Source organism: Vombatus ursinus, unplaced genomic scaffold (assembly GCF_900497805.2).
Source record: "Vombatus ursinus unplaced genomic scaffold, bare-nosed wombat genome assembly UNPS02014798.1, whole genome shotgun sequence".
Classification (NCBI taxonomy): Eukaryota; Metazoa; Chordata; class Mammalia; order Diprotodontia; family Vombatidae; genus Vombatus; species Vombatus ursinus.
Window position 1 is genome coordinate 66,988,061 of NW_020954576.1, and position 20,795 is coordinate 67,008,855.

General features: G+C 35.1%; 1 protein-coding gene across 1 annotated transcript in view; it reads left to right on the forward strand.

Moving 5' to 3' along the window:
- Positions 1–20,795, forward strand: part of LOC114049459 (ryanodine receptor 2) — an 811,539-nt gene that overhangs the window by 247,859 nt on the left and 542,885 nt on the right. Inside the window, exon 3 of the mRNA XM_027870708.1 lies at positions 19,061–19,165. Within this exon, the coding sequence (XP_027726509.1) occupies positions 19,061–19,165 (105 nt within the window). The remainder of the gene's footprint in view (positions 1–19,060; positions 19,166–20,795) is intronic.

The following is a 20,795-nucleotide window of genomic DNA, read 5'->3' on the forward strand; positions in this document are numbered from 1 at the left end:
TATCTATCTATCTATCTATCTATCTATCTATCTATCTATCTATCTATATACATACATACAATTTTTTCCCTCCAACTACCCTAATATTGACAAAGGTCTCATGAGTTACAAATATCATTTTCTATGCAGGAATGTAAACAGTTTAACCTTAATAAGTCTCTTATGATTTCTCTTTCTTGTTTACCTCTTCATGTTCCACTTGAGTCTTGTATTTGAAAGTCAAGTTTTCTGTTCAACTGTGGTCTTTTCATCAAGAATGCTTGAAAGTCCTCTATGTCACTGAATGACCATTTTTTCCCCTGAAGGATTATACTCAGTTTTGCTGGGTAGGTGATTCTTGGTTGTAATCTTATCTCCTTTGCCCTCTGGAATATTATATTCCATGCTCTGCGGTCCCTTAATGTAGAAGCTGCTAAATCTTGTGTTATCCTGATTGTGTTTCCACAATACTTGAATTGTTTCTTTCTGGCTGCTTGTAATATTTTCTCCTTGAACTGGGAACTCTGGAATTTGGCTACAATATTCCTAGGAGTTTTCCTTTGGGGAATATTTTTCAGGAGGAGATTGGTGGATTCTTTCAATTTCTATTTTGCCCTCTGGTTCTAAAATATCAGGGCACTTTTCCTTGATAATTTCTTGAAAGATGATATCTAGGCTCTTTTTTTGATCATAACTTTCAGATAGTCCGATAAATTTTAAATTCTCTCTACTGGAGCTATTTTCCAGGTCAGTTGCTTTTCCAATTAGATATTTCACATTATTTTCTAAGTTTTCATTCTTTTGGATTTGTTTTACAGTGTTTTGATTTCTCATAAAGTCACCAGCTTCCAATTGCTCTATTCTAATTTTTAAGCATGTATTTTCTTCAGTAATCTTTTGGACTTCCTTTTCCATTTGTCAAATTTTGCTTTTTGGGCATTCTTCTCCTCATTGGCTTTTTGTACCTCTTTTGCCATTTGGGTTAGGCTATTTTTTAAGATGTTATTTTCTTCAGTGTTTTTTTGGGTCTCCTTTAGCAAGTTATTGACTTGTTTTTTATGATTTTTCTTGCATCTCTCTTATTTCTCTTCCCAGTTTTTCCTCTCCTTCTCTTACTTGATTCTCAAAATCCCTTTTGAGCTCTTCCAAGGCCTGGGACTGATTCATATTTTTCTTAGAGGCTTTGGATGTAGGAGCTTAGGCTTTGGATGTAGGAGCTTTGACTTTGCTGTCTTCTTCAAGTTATATGTTTTGATCTTCTTTGTCACCCAAGTAAGATAATAAATATAGTCTGACTCTCTTTGCACTGCTTACTCGTGATCCTGGCCAATTACTTGAGTTTTAAACTCTTTGTTAGGGTAAGAATCTGCTTCCGTTGTGGAGAATGTACTGTCCCATACTTTGGGGGTTTGTACGGATGTTTTCAGAGCTACTTCTAGGGACAGGTAAGTTTCCAGTTCTTCCAAGGTGGTATGATAAGGGGCAAGGTGTTTCCTCTCCACCGCCACTACAAGCTACACCACACCAGTGCTTCTTCTCGCCCCAGGACCACCCCTCAGATCCAAGCACGGGCAAAGCAAGAGATTCCTGCCTCAGCACTGGCAAAGAGATCCCTGCAATCCGCCTCTGATTATCCACTTGATTCCCCCCTCAGTCTGTGGTCCGGAAGCTCAGGAGGCAGCCGCTGCCCCGGGGGCAGCTGAGACCTAGCTTCTACCTCTCACCACAGTCACAGACTTTTCCCACTGACCTTCTAAGTTGTCTTTGGCTTTCATGGGTTGAGAAGTCTGGAAACTGCCACAGCTGCGTGTGATTCAGTCCTCTGAGGCCTGCTCCAGGTTCGCTGTGGCCTGCACGCCTATGCTGAAATGTGCTCCTCTTCCCATTCGGTGTGATAAACCTTTCTGATCAACCGTCCAGGTTGTCTTGGGCTGGAAATTTGTTTCACTCTGTTTTTGTGTGGGTTCTGCTGCTTTAGAATTTGTTTAGAGCCATTTTTTAACAGGTATTTGGAGGGATTTGGGGGAGACCTCAAACAAGTCACTGCTTTCACGCCACCATCTTGGTTCCGCCCCTATTATTATTGTTAATAATAACTTTTTTCCTAACTTCCATGGTGTTAACCCCACTACCAAATTTCATGTAGTCTACATGTTAAATAAGATGCACTTGTATTTCATTAGTTAGACTAGTGAAAATACTGGATACTACTGATCTATGGGATAAATTCAGTGGAATATCACTTGATATCCTTTGGTCATTATTGAACCATTCACAATCTCTTAAAATTATAGAATTTGGAGGATTCTCAGAGGCCATATAGTCCAACCCAGACCTGAACAGTAAGTCCCCACTGCAATATGTCTGGCAAATGATCAGTTTTTGTTTGAGGACTTTCAGTGAAGGTAAAATCACTGTCTCCCATTCCACTTTTCCATCTTTGTTAGAAAGTTGTTTTTTTTTTTTTTTTGACATCAAACCTAAATATGTCTCTTTGTGGTTTATACCACTTATTCCTAGCTATGCAGAACAAATCTGTCTTCCTAGGGTTATAGCCCTTTAAATATCTGAACACAGCTATTTTGTCTCTTCTACCCTGTCCCAAGTCTTCTCATGTAGACTAAATATTTACAATTCCTTGGGGCAGCTGGGTGGTGCAATGGATAGAGCACTGGCCCTGAAGTTAGGAGGACCAGAGTTCAAATGCAGCCTCAGACCAAACACTTGACACTTACTAGCTGTGTGACCCTGGGCAAGTCACTTAACCCCAATTGTTTAAAAAAAAATTCCAATTCCTTCAACTAGTCCTTATGTGCTATGAACTTGAGGACCTTTCTTAATTCTGGAAGCTCTCCTCTGGATATCCTCCAGCTTATCTATCTATATCTTTCATAAATTGAGGATGTTTTTTGGCTACTGTATCACATTGTTGGCTCATACTGAGACTGCAGTTCACTGAAATCCCCAGATCCTTTTTTATATAAACTATTTTTTAACCATGCATCCCCCACCTTAATTTTTTGAACCCAAATAAGACTTTACATTTATCTTTATTGATTTAGCCCCATGCTTTTGTGTGTCAAGAACCTTTTAGATCCTCTATCTGTGATCAGGTGTGTTATCTACCTCTTACCACTTGTGCAAATTTTATGAGCGTGATATCTAATCCCTTATCCAAGTAATTAACAAAATTGTTAAATAGCAGAGGGTCAAGCACAGATCCTTGAGTCCTTCACTGGATAGCTTTTACTGGAGGTTTACATTGAACTCCAAATGACTACTATTTGATGGTCATTTAACCAATTCTAAATCTAAAAGCTCAGTGACATCAAAATCAAATAGAAATGGATCCCTGAAGGCCCATTGCCATATAAAACCACAAATTAACATTATCTATGCTATGTTGTATTTTTATTTATTTTGTCAAACATTTCCCAGTTACATTTTAGTCTGGTTCAGGTCACACTCCAGAATTTTGGGCCCTAAGTTTGACACCACTGGTCTCATTCACATTTCTCTATCTTTTCCCCAAGAAAAGTACTAGATAAATGGGGAGGTTGTTCTTCCTCATTCACTTAAAAAAACAAGATTTGAGATTTTTTCCCCCCATGCCTTTAGTATGTTCCCTTCATTTAAATACCTTGTAAACTGGTTCCTCAGTTCCCTCAAAATTGTATCACCTCTAGCACTGCTGTCTTCTAGTTAATACTTGATGCAGTCTGGCTACTTTTCTCTTTGTTCTCTTTAGTACAATTTCTGCATACTCTGTAAGCATGTCAGGAACTATGATATCAGGGGTCCAAGTGTGGTGATTGCACTATTATGAATGGGGAAAACGGCTGATTTTTTTTTTTTTTTTTTTGGTGAGGCAGTCAGGGTTAAGTGACTTGCCCAAGGTTATACAGCTAGTAAGTGTCAACTATCTGAGGTTGAATTTGAACTCAGGTCCACCTGACTCCAGGGCCAGTGCTCTCTATCCACAGTGCCACTGAGCTGCCCCCAAAACAGGTAATTTTTAATAATTTTTATAAATCTTTTCAATTTTCCTTTGGTTTTTAAATAAAATCATTACAAGGGACAGCTCGGTGGCATAGTGGACAGAGCACTGGCCTTGGAGTCAGGAGGACCTGAGTTCAAATCTGGCCTCAGACACTTGACACTAGCTGTGTAACCCTGTGCAAGTCATTTAACCCCATTGCTTCGCCCCCCCCTCCAAAAAAATTATCCAGTAAAATCGTTACAAGAGTCATCTATACACAAAATTGGGGATATTCTTAATGAGGGTATTAGTAGAGAACAGGCAAACTTCCACAGACTATATTCACAACCCACTTCTTTGCTATTTCACATACTGTTCAATGACCTTCTAATAAGTATCAGGCAAGTATATAACAGAAAACAAGGAGATATGTATGCTTACCAAAGTATTATGGATGGAGGAGATCCAGCTCAGAGTTCAAGTAAAGGAGGGATTCTTAGCAAATAGTGAAGTCTTCCAGATATTTTTTTGCCTATGACATCATGTTGATTTCATCAAGCCCCAAGTTATTGCTGAGCAACTAGGAGAAACCTGTAATCAAAGAAGTTTTGCCTGTCCATCCACATGGGAGAGATCAAATGGATGAATAATATATATTGCCCATATTTCATAATAATGAGAGTAGAGATTGTTTCATTCTCTGTGTTTTTATCCACAGTGGCTAGCAAAGTATCTGGAAATAGTAGATGCTTAAATACTTCTTGATTGTTTGAGATTGGAAGGAGTGTGTATGTCCACTTAATTAACATTTCAGTACACATCACTGTGGACATGTACTAGGTGCAAAATGAATGCTTATTAAATCTTTTGAGACTACATTAATTCCTGAGGGATTTTCCTAATTATTCACTAAATTGGCACAGCTGTGCCCTTTGTGGTAGTGTTGTACTACTGATTACCACCCATTTAAGTCTGTTAATAAGTTTATTTCCACCTATTTTAGTCCTTACTCTTGTCAGGGATGTCAAATACAGTGACCTGAGATGGTTTGACAAGGTTAAAATACTTAGGCAATAAGAATCTCAGCTATGTCAGTCTTTCCTGTTACTAGTATTTTCAATATTTCAGACATGTAATGTGGGAGAATTGCTAGCCATAGAAAAAACTTTTTGTCTCAGAAACATATAAATGTGTTAATCCTCACTATAAATTGGGATGAATCATAGGAGAAATTGAAATGGAAGAAAGTACCAGAAATTTGGAGTAAGAATGTGTAGAAAATGTGTTGATTCAGGAAAAAAGACACTGGTTATAATTAATTTTAAAAACTGGAAGAGTCTTTTAACCCAATATTAAATGCCTCTCCAGCTCACATTTTGCAAAGATTGTGTCACTGGAATTTTAATTTAATATATATCCACTTAGCTTAGATGCCTAGTACTTCTGTTTAGAACTAGTGTGATTTTGGGCAAATCATGTAAACCCCTTAGACCTCAGTTTCCTTATCCATAAAATGAAGTGGATGAATGAGAAAATTTCTAATGTTCCTTCTAGTTCTTAATCTTTGATATATGGATTTGATTTAATCTTTATGGATATTCTCTTCTCTAATACAGATCACATCCTCTCAATACCTTCTATCTTGTACAATTCTTGACAATTTCTTTATGCTTGTATGTAGTGGAGTATAGAATGGAGCAAGGTCTCAGTTCTAGCATCCAGCCCAGTCTATGTAGAGGGATAAACAAGGCTGTCTTAGACCAAGTTTATTCTACAGTTCTCTCACTTTGAACCAACTGGCTGAGAGGTTCCATCAAATAATTGGCCTTTCATTCTTTTAATCACTTAAGGGTACCAGTGTAGCATTTTTTATGCAGCTGTTTTAAAAAAAATGATCAGCCTACCTTTTTCTGGTCATACAAAACCTTTAGAATGTCTTTTATGTTATTTTTGGCATTCAAGACAACAAACATTTATTAAGTGCCTACTATATACCAAGTGTGAGCTTACACATTGTGCTAAGTGCTGGAAATACAAAGAAAGGCAAAAACTCTCTGTTTCCAAGGAACTCCCAATCTGATGGGGAAAGACAGCATGCAAATAATTATGTTTAAACAACATATAGCATAAATTTAAGATAATTTTGGAAGGAAGGTACTAAGTTTAACGAGGACTGGGAAGAGCTTCTTGCAGAAGCAGTGGGAAGTTAGCTGAGATTTGAAGGAAGCCATAAGAGCCTGGAAGAGATATGAAGGGAGAGGGTTTGAGGCATGGGAAACAGCCAGTGAAAATTTAGAGTAAAGAAATGGAATATCACGTTTGAAGTAAGCATGGAGGCCAGTGTCACTCAATTGAAGAGGTGGGGTGGGGAGTAAGAAGACTGGATTATGGAGGAAAACTGAACCTTGAGGTGGTAGTACAGGATGAGGAGTGGTCCTGGCCTGGCCCTAGCCTGTGTACTGAGCTAGAAGCACTTTTTAGCAAGCAGCAGCAGTGTTTCTCATATTCCAACAGCAAAGTGGAGTAGGGTCTCAATTCCAGTATCCAGCCCAGGCTAAAGCCTGCAGAGAAATAACTTTAACCGAGGCAAGAATCATGTATCAAAGTTGAGCCTGCAGTTTTCTCACTTTTGAAGCAGCTGGTTGATTCAGGTAGCTGATACAGACTCATCTGTAACTTCAGCCAGGGCAAACCCACAAATTTGTTGGTCAGACCCAAATTAATGTCAAGAACTTATAGAGTTCACGTGAGGGAGGGGTGTAAATCAGACTTTGCTCTGGGTCATACTGTTTTGGGAGTACTGAAAGCTTGCAGATCCCCAGCCTGTCCTTTGAAATCCTGGAATAACATCGCACTCAATACCTAAGAAAGCATCAGCAAGACTAGACCAGGCATTCCTTCCAGAAGTGTGTGGAAGAACAGAAGTGCCCTGCCTTAACACAAATTCTGCAGTCAGGAAATAGGCTGGAAGAATGAGTAAATGAACAACAACAACAACAACAAAACTTCATCTTTTAAAAAAAAAAACAAAACCTTATGGTGACAAGTTGAATAAGACACAAACCCAGAGGAAGAGAATGTCTCGGAAACATTCACAAGCAAAACCTCAAAGAAAAATAAAGTTTGGGCACAAGTTCAACTAGAATTCTCAGAAGAGATGAAGCAAGAGTTTTTTAAACAGTTTAAAATTTTTTTAAAAATTGAGATGAGAATATGAGACAGAAAACTGGAAAAGAAATGAACGCTATGGAAGAAAGAACTGGAAAGGGAATTAATAGATTTTTACAGGAAATGTACACAAAAACTTACCCAAACAACAAACTCCCTGAAAATTAGAATGAATTAAATAGAAGCTAATGATTTCAAGAGGCATCAAGAAACATTCAAACAAAATCAAGACGAAATAAGCAAAGAAAGTGTAAGATATTTTAAACAAAAGTAACTGACCTCGAGAACAGATGGAGAGATAATTTAAGAATCACCAAACTGCCCTAAAGCCATGACCAAAAAATAAAGAGCCTAGAAATAATTTTTTAAAAAATTTTCACATTAGTCATTTTGTAAAGAAGAAACAGCAAAAGAAAAGGAAAGCAAATTGTATGCTTCCATCTGCATTCAGATTCCATAGTTCTTTCTCTGAATGTGGATAGCATTTTCTGTCATGAGACTTTTGGAAATGTCTTAGATCCTTGCATTGCTGAGAAGACGTAAGTCTATCAAAGTTAATCATCACACAATGTGGCTGTTACTGTGTACAATGTTCTTCTGGTTCTGCTCACTTTGCTCAGCATTAGTCCATACAAGTCTTTCCAGGTTTTTCTGAATGCTGCTTGCTCATCAATTATTATAGCACAGTAGTATTCCATTACATTCGTATACCACAACTTGTTCAGCCATTCCCCAATTGATGGACATCCCCTCAATTTCCAATTCTTTGCCACCACAGAAAGAGCTGCTATAAATATTTTTGTATATATGGGTCCCTTTCCCATTTTTATGATCTCTTTGGGATACAGCCCTAGAAGTATATTGTTGAGTCAAAGGATATGCACATTTTTATAGCCCTTTGGGCATAGTTCCAAATTGCTCTCCAAAATGGTTGGACCAGTTCACAACTCCACCAACAATGCATTAGTATTCCAATTTTCCCATATCTTCTCCAACATTTATCATTTTCCTGTTTTGTCATGTTAGCCACTCTGATAGGTGTGATGTGGTACCTTGGAATCATTTTGATTTGCACTAGAAATAATTTTTCAAAAAATCATAAAAGAAAACTGTCCAAATCTCATGGGACTAGAGTTCAAGGTAGAAATAGAATCCACCTATCACATTCTGAAAGAAACCCTCAAATAAAAACTTTCAGGAACTTTATAGCCAAAAGCCAGAACTTTGAGGTCAAAGAAAAAGTGGTGCAACAGCCAGAAAGAAAAAAAAAATTAAAGTACTGAGTAGCCACAGTCAGGATCACAGAATATTTAGTAGACACCATTATAAAGAAGTGGGAAGCTTAAAATATGGTATTTAAGGAGGCAAAGTATATAGACATATGATTGAGAATAAAAACTACATATAATCATATAGGGGGAAAATCGACTTATACTGAAATAGAGAGGACTCAAATAAAGGACTCAGCAACAACAAGCTGTTTATAGTCTAATACGAGGGTGGGATATATGTGTCCTTTCTGAACTCTTATCATCATCAGGGGCCATAGAGGGATTCTAATAAGACAAAAGACCTGAAAGTAGTTCTGTTATTTTTTAAATAGTATTTTTTTCCATTTACATATAAAGACAAATTTTAACAATCATTTACAAAATCTGGGGTTCCAAATTTTCTCCTTCCCTTCTTTACCTCCCCCCCACAAGATGGACATGACCAATATGGAAATTTGTGTTGTTTGAATTATACATGTTTGTTACAGGTGTTTTGTTTTCTTTTTTTTTTTCTAATTGGAGAAGGGGGAAAGTGGGATGGAGAGAAGGTAGATTGTTGTTGATTAAAATTAAAATTTAATTAGAAAAAGGAAATTCAAAGAACAAAATAGTCATGACTCTCAAGGAGCTTACCCTCTAATAGGGGAAAAAATATATAGAGATGAAAAAGTATGTGGGATGTTTTATTCAGGGAAGTCACAGGGATGGTGAATGGAGTCATAGAGTAATTAGTTGATATATCCTTTCATAGAAGATTTGTATTGATTTTATTATTGTTCTCAGAATTAGATGTGGGAAGCAATAGGAGAAGAAAATGCTACATGTGGACTGCAGCATGGTGTGAAGGTCATGAGTCAGTCTAGAAATAATGCCTTCTGTGATCAGAAGCCTGAGGTCCCAGGGAGAGAACTTGCTTAATGGATAGTCTATTGTAGTTGTAGAATGGGAACACGGCTTGAAGATGACCAAGAAATAGTATGGGTATCAGAATCAGTAGCAGCAATTAGAAGCCCAGTAGCTTAAGGCAGTATCTAGTTTGCAAGATGCGAGGTGGATACTGCAGTGTAGGAACATGACTTGCAGATTTCCAGGTGTCAGTAGTGTGGTCAGCCCGAATTGTGCTAGAAATGATGATCAACCAAAAGCTCAGGGATTCAGGGAAAAACAGACTGTAAAACAATAATCATTTGGTACCCTAATGTTCCCTTTCAGATTTAAACAAATTTAACTTAAAAAAAATACAAGAAAAAAGTTAAAGGTTTGAAGGAAATTTTTAGAAAAAATCAGATATAATAGACCTCTGGCAACCTCTGACTGTTTATTATGAAGAACATACATTTATCAGCTTTGAATGATATCTCTGCAAAATTTGATGATGCTGAAGCTTAAAAAGCTCATAAACTAATGTGAAAGACCTAGTTATCAAGCATATTCTTTATTCACCACAACTCAATAAAAATTATGAGCCCTATGGGTACTTTTTTTTTTTTAGGCAATTGGGTTTAAGTGACATGCCCGGGGTCACACAGCTAGTGTCAAGTGTTTGGTCTGAGTGTGGATTTGAACTCAGGTCCTCCTGACTTCAGGTCCAGTGCTCTATCCACTGCATCACCTAGCTGCCCCCCTTGGGTACTTTTAAGAAAAGATTCAAACTTAATTTGAGACTAAATAATATAATCCCCAACATGTCATGATTAAAGAACAAATTGTAGCAGTGCTAGATGTCTTTTTTAGTCAAAGAAAATGATGAACAAGGAGTCAGTGTGCCAAAACTTTTGGAATACAGCTAAATCATTTTCTATGGGAAAAATTATGTGCATAAATATTCATCATCAAAAGATAGAAGTGGATCAATTAATTGGATATGCAACTAAAAAATTAAGAAAAGTAACAAATCAGCCCCCCCAGTAAAAACCAAAAAGTCTAAGAAGAAAATATTTCATGATTAATAAATAAAGTAAGCCTTGGTGTTTTTGAACAAACAAGATTAATAAAATAGACAAGTCATTAGCTATTTTAATTAGAAAAATAAAATAAATAATATTAAAATAAAAAAAATAATCACAACAAATAGGTATAATAAGGAAGAAATATAACTTCCTAATATAATATGCCAACAAAATACGACTTAAAAGATACAGATGAATATTTATAACTATAAATTGCCCAGATTAATAGATAATTTAAAAGAAATAGATAATTTAAAAAACTCAATCTCAGAAAAAGACTTGCCTTAAATGAACTCCCAGAGGAAAAACTCCAAAGTTCAATTAGATTGAGAGTGAATTATACAAATATTTAGAGAACTGATTCCAGTATGATATAAGTTGTTTGCAAAACTAGAGAAAGAAGGCATTTTACCTAATTCCTTTTATTTAACAAATTTAGTAGGGAGAGGTAAAAGAGAAAGAACTCTATAGATCAATATTTAGTGAAAATTGGCACATAATGTCGAACAAAGTATTAGCACAGAGGTTACATCAAAATCTTAAAAACATTATTCACTGTAATCAAGTTGGATTTGTGCCAAGAATGCCAGACTAGTTCAGTGTTAGAAAAATTAGAAATAAAATAGACATTAATAACAAAAGCAACAAAAGTTATGTAGTTATATTAATGCAAGCAAAATGCTTTTGATAAAATACAACACATTGTGATTGCATTTTTACCTAAAAAAAGGAATATAGATGATCATAAAGATAAAATGGAAATTTTTCATTACATGAAACTGAAAAGCTTCTATACAAGCAAAATAAATGCAATTAAAAATAGCAGGGAAATACTTGAGAAAATTTCTGCAGCAGATTTTCCTTAAAAGTCAGTCAACAAGCATTTTATTCAGTGTTGTGTGCCAGGTGATGTTTTCAGAACTGGGGATACAAAGAATAAGCAAAAACAGTATCTGCCTTCAAATGTCTTATATTTGGGGAGGCAGTAACCACACATACATAAATCAGCACTTAAAAAATAAATGTAGTATAGATGGAAAGAAGCCCTAAATGGGAAAGTACCAGCACCTGGAAGGATTGAGAAAGGTCCACTATCCATGATAAAAAAAAAAAAAAAGAATCACCAAATGTATAGGGATAAGAGTTATTCCTTAGTGAATAACATAATCAGTATGTGAGCAGGCAATTCTCAAATGAAAATATCTACAACTGTATGAAGAAAATGCTTCTGATCACCAATAATAGGAGAAATGCCACTTCATATCTATCAGATTTGCACAGATGACAAAAGAGGAAAATAGTGGTTATTCGGTGGGAGGACAGACACTGTAATGTACCTTTCGTGAAGCTTCTATTTGATCTATCACCTTCTACTTGATCTATCACAAATGCTCTGAAGATTAATGTAGTGTAACTGAATTGTTTTGAAGTTGTGGATTAAGGTATATTCAAATTAAAGGTATTATACATTTATTATTTTTTATTCCTAATGATGCTAAGTGCATTTTGTCAAAAAGTCACTAAAAATAACCATATTATTTTACTTAAAAAAAAACAACAAAAATAGAACTACCTTATCTCCAATTTTTGGTTTGTTTTATTTTAATTTTTCGCAAAAGAAAGTATTAAACATGAATTTCTTGGTATCTTAATTATTCCTACCCATTTTTTAGTTTGTCAGAGGAAAGGGTTGAATCAGAGTAAGGTGTTTTGAGGAAATAAGAGACTGAGAGTTGTCTGTAGAGTTTTAAGTAAATTTCTTTCCTGCTCACTCCAATTATCTGGAGTTTTTCATTCCATGTCTGTATTAGGCCTGTCACTCTGTGGGAAAGGGAAAGGAGGTTGTTCTGGCAGGATGTTTTTCACAAAAGGCATGCTCATTATGGCTTTATAGAATCTTGCAAATTGATGTACATTGCTACACCAATCCATACATTAGGTATTGCATATTTATATTTGGCAGAAAACTGTTAAACAACTATCAGAAATGAGAGGTGTCTTTCTATTTTCTTATGTCTAACATACATATTAATAGAGATTTGGGAGAAAAATCAGGGCTTTTGTCTGTCATACTGGTATGGAAGGCAGACAAAATATCAGTGAACCTATCTGAAGAGTATATATCAGGTTGTAGAGTAAGGCAGGGAGGTTGAGGAGGAATGGAAATTGTTAGGATTTATGGAAAGTTTTAGTGGTATTTTAGGTCTGGAGGGCTGTTGATAAGAGAAAATACTAATATATGGTAAGGGTTTTAAGAAAATTTATGTGGCACGTAGTCAGTAAAAGAACAGAGACCTCTTTTATTTTTTGTATTTCCACTAGTGTATAGTATAGTACATATGACACTTAACAAATGTTTGTTGAAATAATGAATGCATGCATATATGAGTAAATAAATTAAATCTGAATTTCAGAGTTCCTGTGTTTCTGAGAACTAAGTTTTTGAGTTTTTGAGAATTAAGGCAGCATCTTCTTTCACTGACAGTGGAAATTCTCCCAATGGTATATATGAGTTGGAGGACTTGTGTTTGAATCTTCACTCCTCTTACTACCTGGGTGACCTAGGGCAGTTCACTTAACCTTCCTGAGTCTCATTTTCCTTAAATGTAAAATTAAGGGGGTGGATTAGATATAGTCTTTGCCAGCTTTAAATCTAGCTTCCTATAGTTACAGTGATTTCATCTGAATGAATAATTTTAGTCATAGCATTTACAACTTTGTGATTTAAGTTACATTGTATCAAGTTATCCAGAATCTGCATTTTACTTCATACAGTTGTGTGTAAATAATATTTTATTGGCTTTATCAAATTACCTCAGATTAAATGATATCTATATTGAGTGGCTTACTCAAATCTAAATTAGCCAGTCAAGCAGTTGTTTTAAATATAATTTTGCATAGCAGAGTCAACTTAAAACATTTTGCATTTGTACTTTCATATATATATATATAAATATACACATATATACTAATGTTTAAGTATATTATATATATTTAAGTATATATACACACATATACTAAAATTTAAACAAAAATTTTGTTGTTTTGTCATTTTTCAATCATGTCTGATTCTTCATGACCCTTTTTGGGGTATTCTTGGCAAAGATACTGTAGTGGTTTGTCATGTCTTTCTCCAGCTCATTTTATAATAAAGAAACGGAGGCAAATAGGATTAAGTGACTTGGCCAGAGTCACACAGCTACTAAGTGTCTGAGGCCAGATTTGAACTAAGGAAGACGAGTCTTCTTGACTCCAGGCCTGATACTCTATCCACTGTGCCACCTAGCTCTGTGTGTGTGTGTGTGTGTGTGTGTGTGTGTGTGTGTGTGTGTGTGGTATTTAGAAATGCTTATAAAATCAAGATAATTTAAAGTAGATCTCCAAGATGTATAATAAATATAATTTTATACTTTGATGATTCAGTAATGTCATCTATATGAGTATTTCTTCATCAGCTAACATAAATGACACCCATCAAACCCCTCCTATTTGATTTTTGTCTTTGTCCTTTCAAATGAATTTCAGATGGAATTGTTCATGAAGGTAAGGCAATAGGAAGAACTGTGACAACTGTTATTGCCCTCCTTCCTTACTTTTCCCCCTTTAGACAGAATGCTGACATGGGAGTCACCAGTTCCATTCATTTTGTTGAGATAAGAAAACCATCAGACCTTTCCATCTGTCCTGCTATACCTCCAGACCTAAACCATCTAACTTGCTATGTTCTGTGGTCTTCTAACGCTGTCATCCTATCTCTCTGTGTAACCTAGGGACTTGTGGACCTTTCTATCTCATCTTTTCTCTTAATTGTTGTCTCTTCCAATTATAGTATGAGCTCCTTGAGATCAAGGACAGTTTTGCAGTGTGATGCTTGTACTTTCTGTCCATTTATTATTCCTTAATCCTACTGCATGATGAGTTTACTTATTTTTATGGTCACACATATTCTTGATGATAGATTTTATGCCACTTCTGGCACATCATCTTTTGTTATATGCTTTAATCCTACTTAACCCTTCTAATATGTCTTTTTTATTGCTGAATGGGTCACCTAGAGTTTTTACTCTTCTAAGTAAAGGAATTTAATGCTATATATGGTTATTTGTGTGTAAGAAAAAGATATATTAAAGTATACTTATAAATCTCCAGGAAAATTTACTTTTACAGAAAACCCTACAACAGGCTTTATATATAAAAAGTTATTTGTACTATATATTTTATTTTTATTATATGTATAATAAACTTAAAATTATTTAGGCTTACTATGGGAAAATATTTTTTGAAATTTTAAAAGTGACATTCTTTTCATTTTGGGACTAGAATTATATTTGTGATTTGGTAACATAAGAAAGTTAGCATGAAAGGTCACGGCTGATTAACTGGTTATAATAAGCTTGTCAAATGTAGCAATCAAGATGATTTTTCAGAATCAGTGGTGTACTAAGCTAGTGAGCTGCAATTTTTTTCAGTGTCATTTTATCAGTAAAGAGTTTTAGAGCATGCATACCTGTTATATGTATATTTATTTAATCAAAAGTTACATACACATATTCTAATGTTACATGCACATTATAAAACACAGAGTAGAAATTAAACAAGGATGAGTTAAAGTTGAAATAAACACTTTAACATTTTAAGATTTGTATTTGTCAATGGTACAAAAGAGCTTTCTGTGCTTAAGAGCAATGTAAAAATGTTTTATTATTTTGTTAAAATCCTTGTAATTAATTTGATTATTATAGCTAGTCAAACAGGTAAATTTCTTTTTTCAAATATCCTTTTAAAATATACACAATACAACAAATAAAAATATTAAGTCATAATAGTCCATGATCATAATACCTTTTCAAAATGTCACATATATATCAGAATATTATCACATGCCAGAGTAGCAAGCAAAAGTTGCTGATTTTAAATTGAAAATCAAACAATTGAAATTGACTGATTTTAACCCAACAGAAAAATTTCACTATACAGTCATCCCTTGACATTCAGTTTCACATTTAGTTTTGGTTATTTGCAATTCAATTGTATTGGGAATTTTTGGAGATTTATTGCTTGGAAAATTACAGGTGATACACGTATATATACTAAAAAAATAGTAAGTCATAAATATATAAATACTGTATATTATTAATCTATTTTATGATTTACTACCATAGGTATACATACACAAATTTGTTGTAAACAGTTAAATTTTATTAAAAGTTTCATTGTGCTAAAAGAATTACAGGCTATAAGAGATTCTAATCTCTCTCATAGAAACTGTGATTTTTTTATGGGTGCAGTATGTTGTTTTACTTGTTTTTATGTTAAATAAATACGATCAGAATTATTAAAAATAAAAGCATGGAGTGGGGCCTAGAGTTATTTGGGGTTTTCCACAATACATTTGTGAGGGTCCTGTGTCCCTAATTCCTGTGAATGTTGAAGGATGACTGTACACCCATTTCTCTTTCTTTCCCTAGTTCTGCTTAATGGGTATTATATTTTAAATTTCTATTCATGTTTTAATTGTGTGTCTATTTTATGAGTGTGATAAATAGTAAGAAGGCTAATTTGACTGGTCTGTGGAGTCTAGGAAAAGGAGTAATGTATAATAAGAAGGGAGTAATGTTATAAGAAGGGATTAATATATAGGAAGTCTGGAAAATATATTGGGGCTTAGTTTCGAAGGTATTTAAGTACCAAAAAGAAGAGTTCATATTTGTTTCTATAGGTAGCTACCAGCATTTATTGAATAGGGTGATCATGTTGTCAGACCAGTGCTTTAGGAATATCATTGTGGCAGAGATAGGAAAGTGGGAAGAGGAGAATAAGTGTTTTTATAGCATCTACTATGTGCCAGGCACTATATTAAGTACTTTACAGATATTATCTCATTTGATCCTCACAAGAACCCTGGGAGCTCGGTGTTGTTATTATCTTCATTTTGTAACTGAGGCAATTGAGACAAACAGAGGTTTAGTAACTTAACCTACTAGTGTCTGAGGACAGATTTGAACTCAGGGCTTGCTGATTGCAGGTCCAGTGCTCTATTTACTGATGGATTGAGAAGGCTTAGGGACAAACCGAGAAGCAGCTAGAATTAATTCAGAAATCTAGGTTCTTGTGAGTATTTTCATTTTAGTAGATAATCATGTTATTTTAAATTCATGGAGCTGATATTTTTTAACTTTAGGATTTGTTCCCTGCCTGTTATGGATCAATGTCATTTTGCCTTGCTTTCTGGAGTTCTGTGCCAGAACAATGGTGCACCTCCTCTTCCTTCCTTTTTTTTCTTTCCTTCCTTCCTTCCTTCCTTCCTTTCTTCCTTTCTTCCTTTGTTCCCATCTTCCCTCCCTTCTTTTTTTTCCATGTCATGATCAGACTGTTACATTTAGCAATCAACAGTATGGATGCAACCCCCACCCCCTTCGCCAGTTTACATTAAAACTCTTGTAGGGATGCTTTACACTTGCCACAGAATTGAAACTAAAATAACCTGTTAGATAATTAGTCACAAATATGATTCTGATGTTTTTTCCACCATACACGAAAAAGTTCTGTCTGAAATATGTCTTCTTGTAATGCTAGGTCCTGCCACCACAGTACTTGGCTGATTTCACAAATGTGTTGTAATTTGTAATTTCCTTGTCACTTTTTTGACTCTCTTCTCCTCCTAAACTTTGTTTCCTAACAGTAATTAAAATCCCCTGCCACTGCTGCTACTTCAGCGACCACCATAGCCACCTTGGTTATTAGGTTTGGCAACATATTGGCGCCCACCAAAAGAGCAGGAATACCTGCTTCCAAAGTTGCTTTCCTTCTCAGGACCAGAATTTGAGGAATGATTGTTGTAGTTGGCAAAGTCATTGTATCTTCTACCATATCCAAAGTTGTTACCACATCCTCCACTGCCATAGCTATTGTAGCTGCCACTCCCACAATAACTACTGTTCTGTTTTTTGTCACTCTGTCCACAGCCTCTGTTTCCTTCAAAGTAACCAGGCTCACTTCATTCATAATCACTATCATCTCAAATCTATTTAGGCCATATCCTCCATCACCATGACTGCTACCAAAACCACTACTGAAGTTTCCACCATAGCTAGTTATTATATCCACAACTCTGCCAAAAACTTTGTGAGGTCTTGCATTTATGGCTGCATCTACCTCTTCCACCATGACATAGGTAACAAAACCAAAGCCTTTGAAACACTTGGGATTTGGATCCCTCATTACCACACAGCCTATGAGCATGCCTCATGGCTCCTTAGACTCTTGTGTGTTGTGTCAAAGCTCAAACCTCTGGTCAAGAGCTTTCACAGCTGCTCAGGATCCTTGACAGATTCTGACTTTGATATGACAAGAACGGTGGCAGACACTTCAGTGATCCTTTTCCAGTGGCATTGAGGTCAAAAGAGAGCTAGCTAAAGAACATACCTCAGCACCCCAATTTAAAGGTTGCTAACTGATATTGAGAGTAGCATGCTAATCAAGTGGTAAAGAAATCAGCATATAACTTCATGTTTAAAAATTTTGAATAATATTTTATTTTTCCAATTGCATGTAGAAACAATTTTTAACATTCTTTTAAAAATTTTTTTTGAGTTCCAAATTCTCTTTCTTTTTCCCTCTCCTCCATTTCCACAGGATAGTAAGCAATTTCATATAGGTTATACATGTGCAGTTATGCAAAACATTTCCGTGTTGGTCATATTGTGAAAGAAAACTTAAAACCTCCCAAAAAACTACCAAAAAAGTGAAAAATAGTATGCTTTAATCTGCATTCAGACTTCATCAGTTCTTTGGAGCGGATATTGGTTTTCATCATGAATCCTTTGGAATTGTTTTGGATCATTGTATTCCTAAGAATATCCAAGTCCTTCACAGTTGATCATCTTACATTATTTCTGTTACTGTGTATAATGTTCTGGTTCTGCATACTTCAATCTGTATCAGTTATGTAAGTCACTCCAGGTTTTTCTGAAAGCGTCCTAGCCTGTAACTTTAAAAACAGTTTTCTTTTTTCAACTCAATTCAACACACATTAATTAAACACCCTATTTGTAAGAGGTACTCTACTAGTTCCTCAGTAGGCGAAGACAAAAGTGTGAAATGGTCTTATTCTCCAAGGTGCTTAAGTTCACCATTTCTTTTGAAACAATTGAAAATATTCAAGAGGAACAAGACAGAGCCTTTTTGAGAAGCAGATTTGCCTAAGATTTGAAGCAGGAGTTATAAAACGCCTGGGAGCACCTGCTTCAACAAAGAAATTATTTAGTATTATATAGGTTTTGATTAAAAAAAGAGAAAATCTAGAGGATCACAGTTATCAATTAGTGTCTTAGGTAATCCAGCCTCTACTCATTTGGAAGAACAAAAAGTCAAGAATATCAAAGGAGCAAATGAAAAAAATGTAAAGGAAAGTTTCAGTTAACATACGAAAAAACATTTTACAAGGAATTATAGCTTACAGCAAGAGGGCAACCAGCCATGTTATGATTATTAATAATTTTTAAAAAATTTCTCAAAAGCTATATGTGTCTGTGCTTTATGCTCAATTTTATCTCAATTCTGCATCTGGCATAGCCTGAAATAATCAGATAATTGTCAGGACCCAACCTTACTTTGTCTGTGAAGGATATCCAGGCAAGAAAATTTGGGTTTGTCTTCCAGTTAACTGACAATGACAGTGTTAATAATTGAGTTTTTTCCCTTCTTTTAAACAGAATGTCCCTCCAGACCTATCTATATGTACCTTTGTGTTGGAACAATCTCTATCTGTCCGAGCTCTCCAGGAGATGCTGGCCAACACGATGGAGAAAGCAGAAGGGGCAAGTACTCAAGTCTACATAGAATTTTAGCATATTATGAACTTAGTCACCATATAATCAACTAATCTATTTCTTTTACAGATATTACCACATTCTCGAGTTTAAATGTATCAAGACAATGTGTTTTGGTTATTTTTCAAATTTATAAATGCTCTTACATAAATGACTTCTGTGATAGATTGCAGAGCTACAAAAACTTCAGCACTAACTTGACTCATTGGGGAATTCTTTGCCGCTGAAATATATTCTAATGATTGATACCAGCATTTTTATTGTGATTTAATGTTTATATTTTCTATGCTAATGTTGTTATATGTTACTGACTGCTCTGTGTGTGATCATATTTCATTATCTTTTATTTTATTCTGAGTTATTTTTAGCCATGTAACTATTTCAGCTTTTGAACAATTGTTGTGGATGAAATTTTACAGGACAGTCATATATTTTATTTGGAATGCAGAGATAGTGAGAATGTTGTATCACCAAGCTCTGCTGTAGTTTTGCAAATAAACATTCCTTTACTTATTCTTCTAGGCTACTTATTGATACTGATCATATTATCCCTTAGCTTGTCTACATTTTTTTCCTAGTTCTGTAAGTGGGTAGAGAAGATAGAATGTGGGACTTGGAATCAGGAAGAACTGAGTTCAAATACTGCCGTAGACACTGGCTTTGCGAGCCTGGTCAAGTCATCACTCTCAGTCTGTTTCCTGATTTGTAAATGGGATAATAATAAGACTTATCCCATAGGGTTGTTGTAGAGATCAAGTGAGATATCATATGTAATGCCCTTTGTAACCTTAACACAGTATAAAAATATCATTTCATTTTATATTATTATTGTTGTGTTCATGTTTATTTTATTTAATTAGCTATTTTCTACATGACTTAGTGGGATACAATTTCTGGAGATTACCTATTTGTGACTACTCATTAAAACTTATAGTTAAGCAGGTCTTCTAATAATGTTTTGAAATAAATGTTGTAGCACATGACTTAAGCAAAAAAGTATAGTCATTCTAGACATGAAATTGAAAATTTTATATACTATTCAGTAGAGACAAACATTCTTGTTGACAAATTCAAATAGACCTGTTCTTTCATTCATGTGGATATTCTCCCAGTCCATGATTGTTACTATGCTTGTGTGACTTCTGTCCATGTCTTCCCTTATGCTTGCTGCCAATATGTTAATGCCTTTCTTTCTTTTCTCTTGCTATCATAAAAATGAGTACAGTAGCCCATGGGTTGTCCAGTTATCCCTTGTTCTTGCCATATGACTATGCCTTCTTTTTCATTCATATGTTTCTTTGATAGCATCTCTTGCTCTCCTTTTCCATTTGTAATTTGTTGTACACTGCTTAGAGCTACCATGCCTTTCTCCATTGCCTCTGAGAGATATTCATTTTCACATCTTATAGTATTAGAGCCTTCCATCATTTGCAGCTGTATTACATCGCTGGAAGAATATTGGTATGAAAAAGATGTGCAGAGAAATTTGGAGTCAGTAAAGAACTTTACAATTTATCAAATGTAGTTCAGTCTGGTTTTTTCTTTCTGTTCAATTTCGGGCTCAATTGTCCATTACAGACAATGTAAATGGAGTGAATACACACACACACATTTCTAT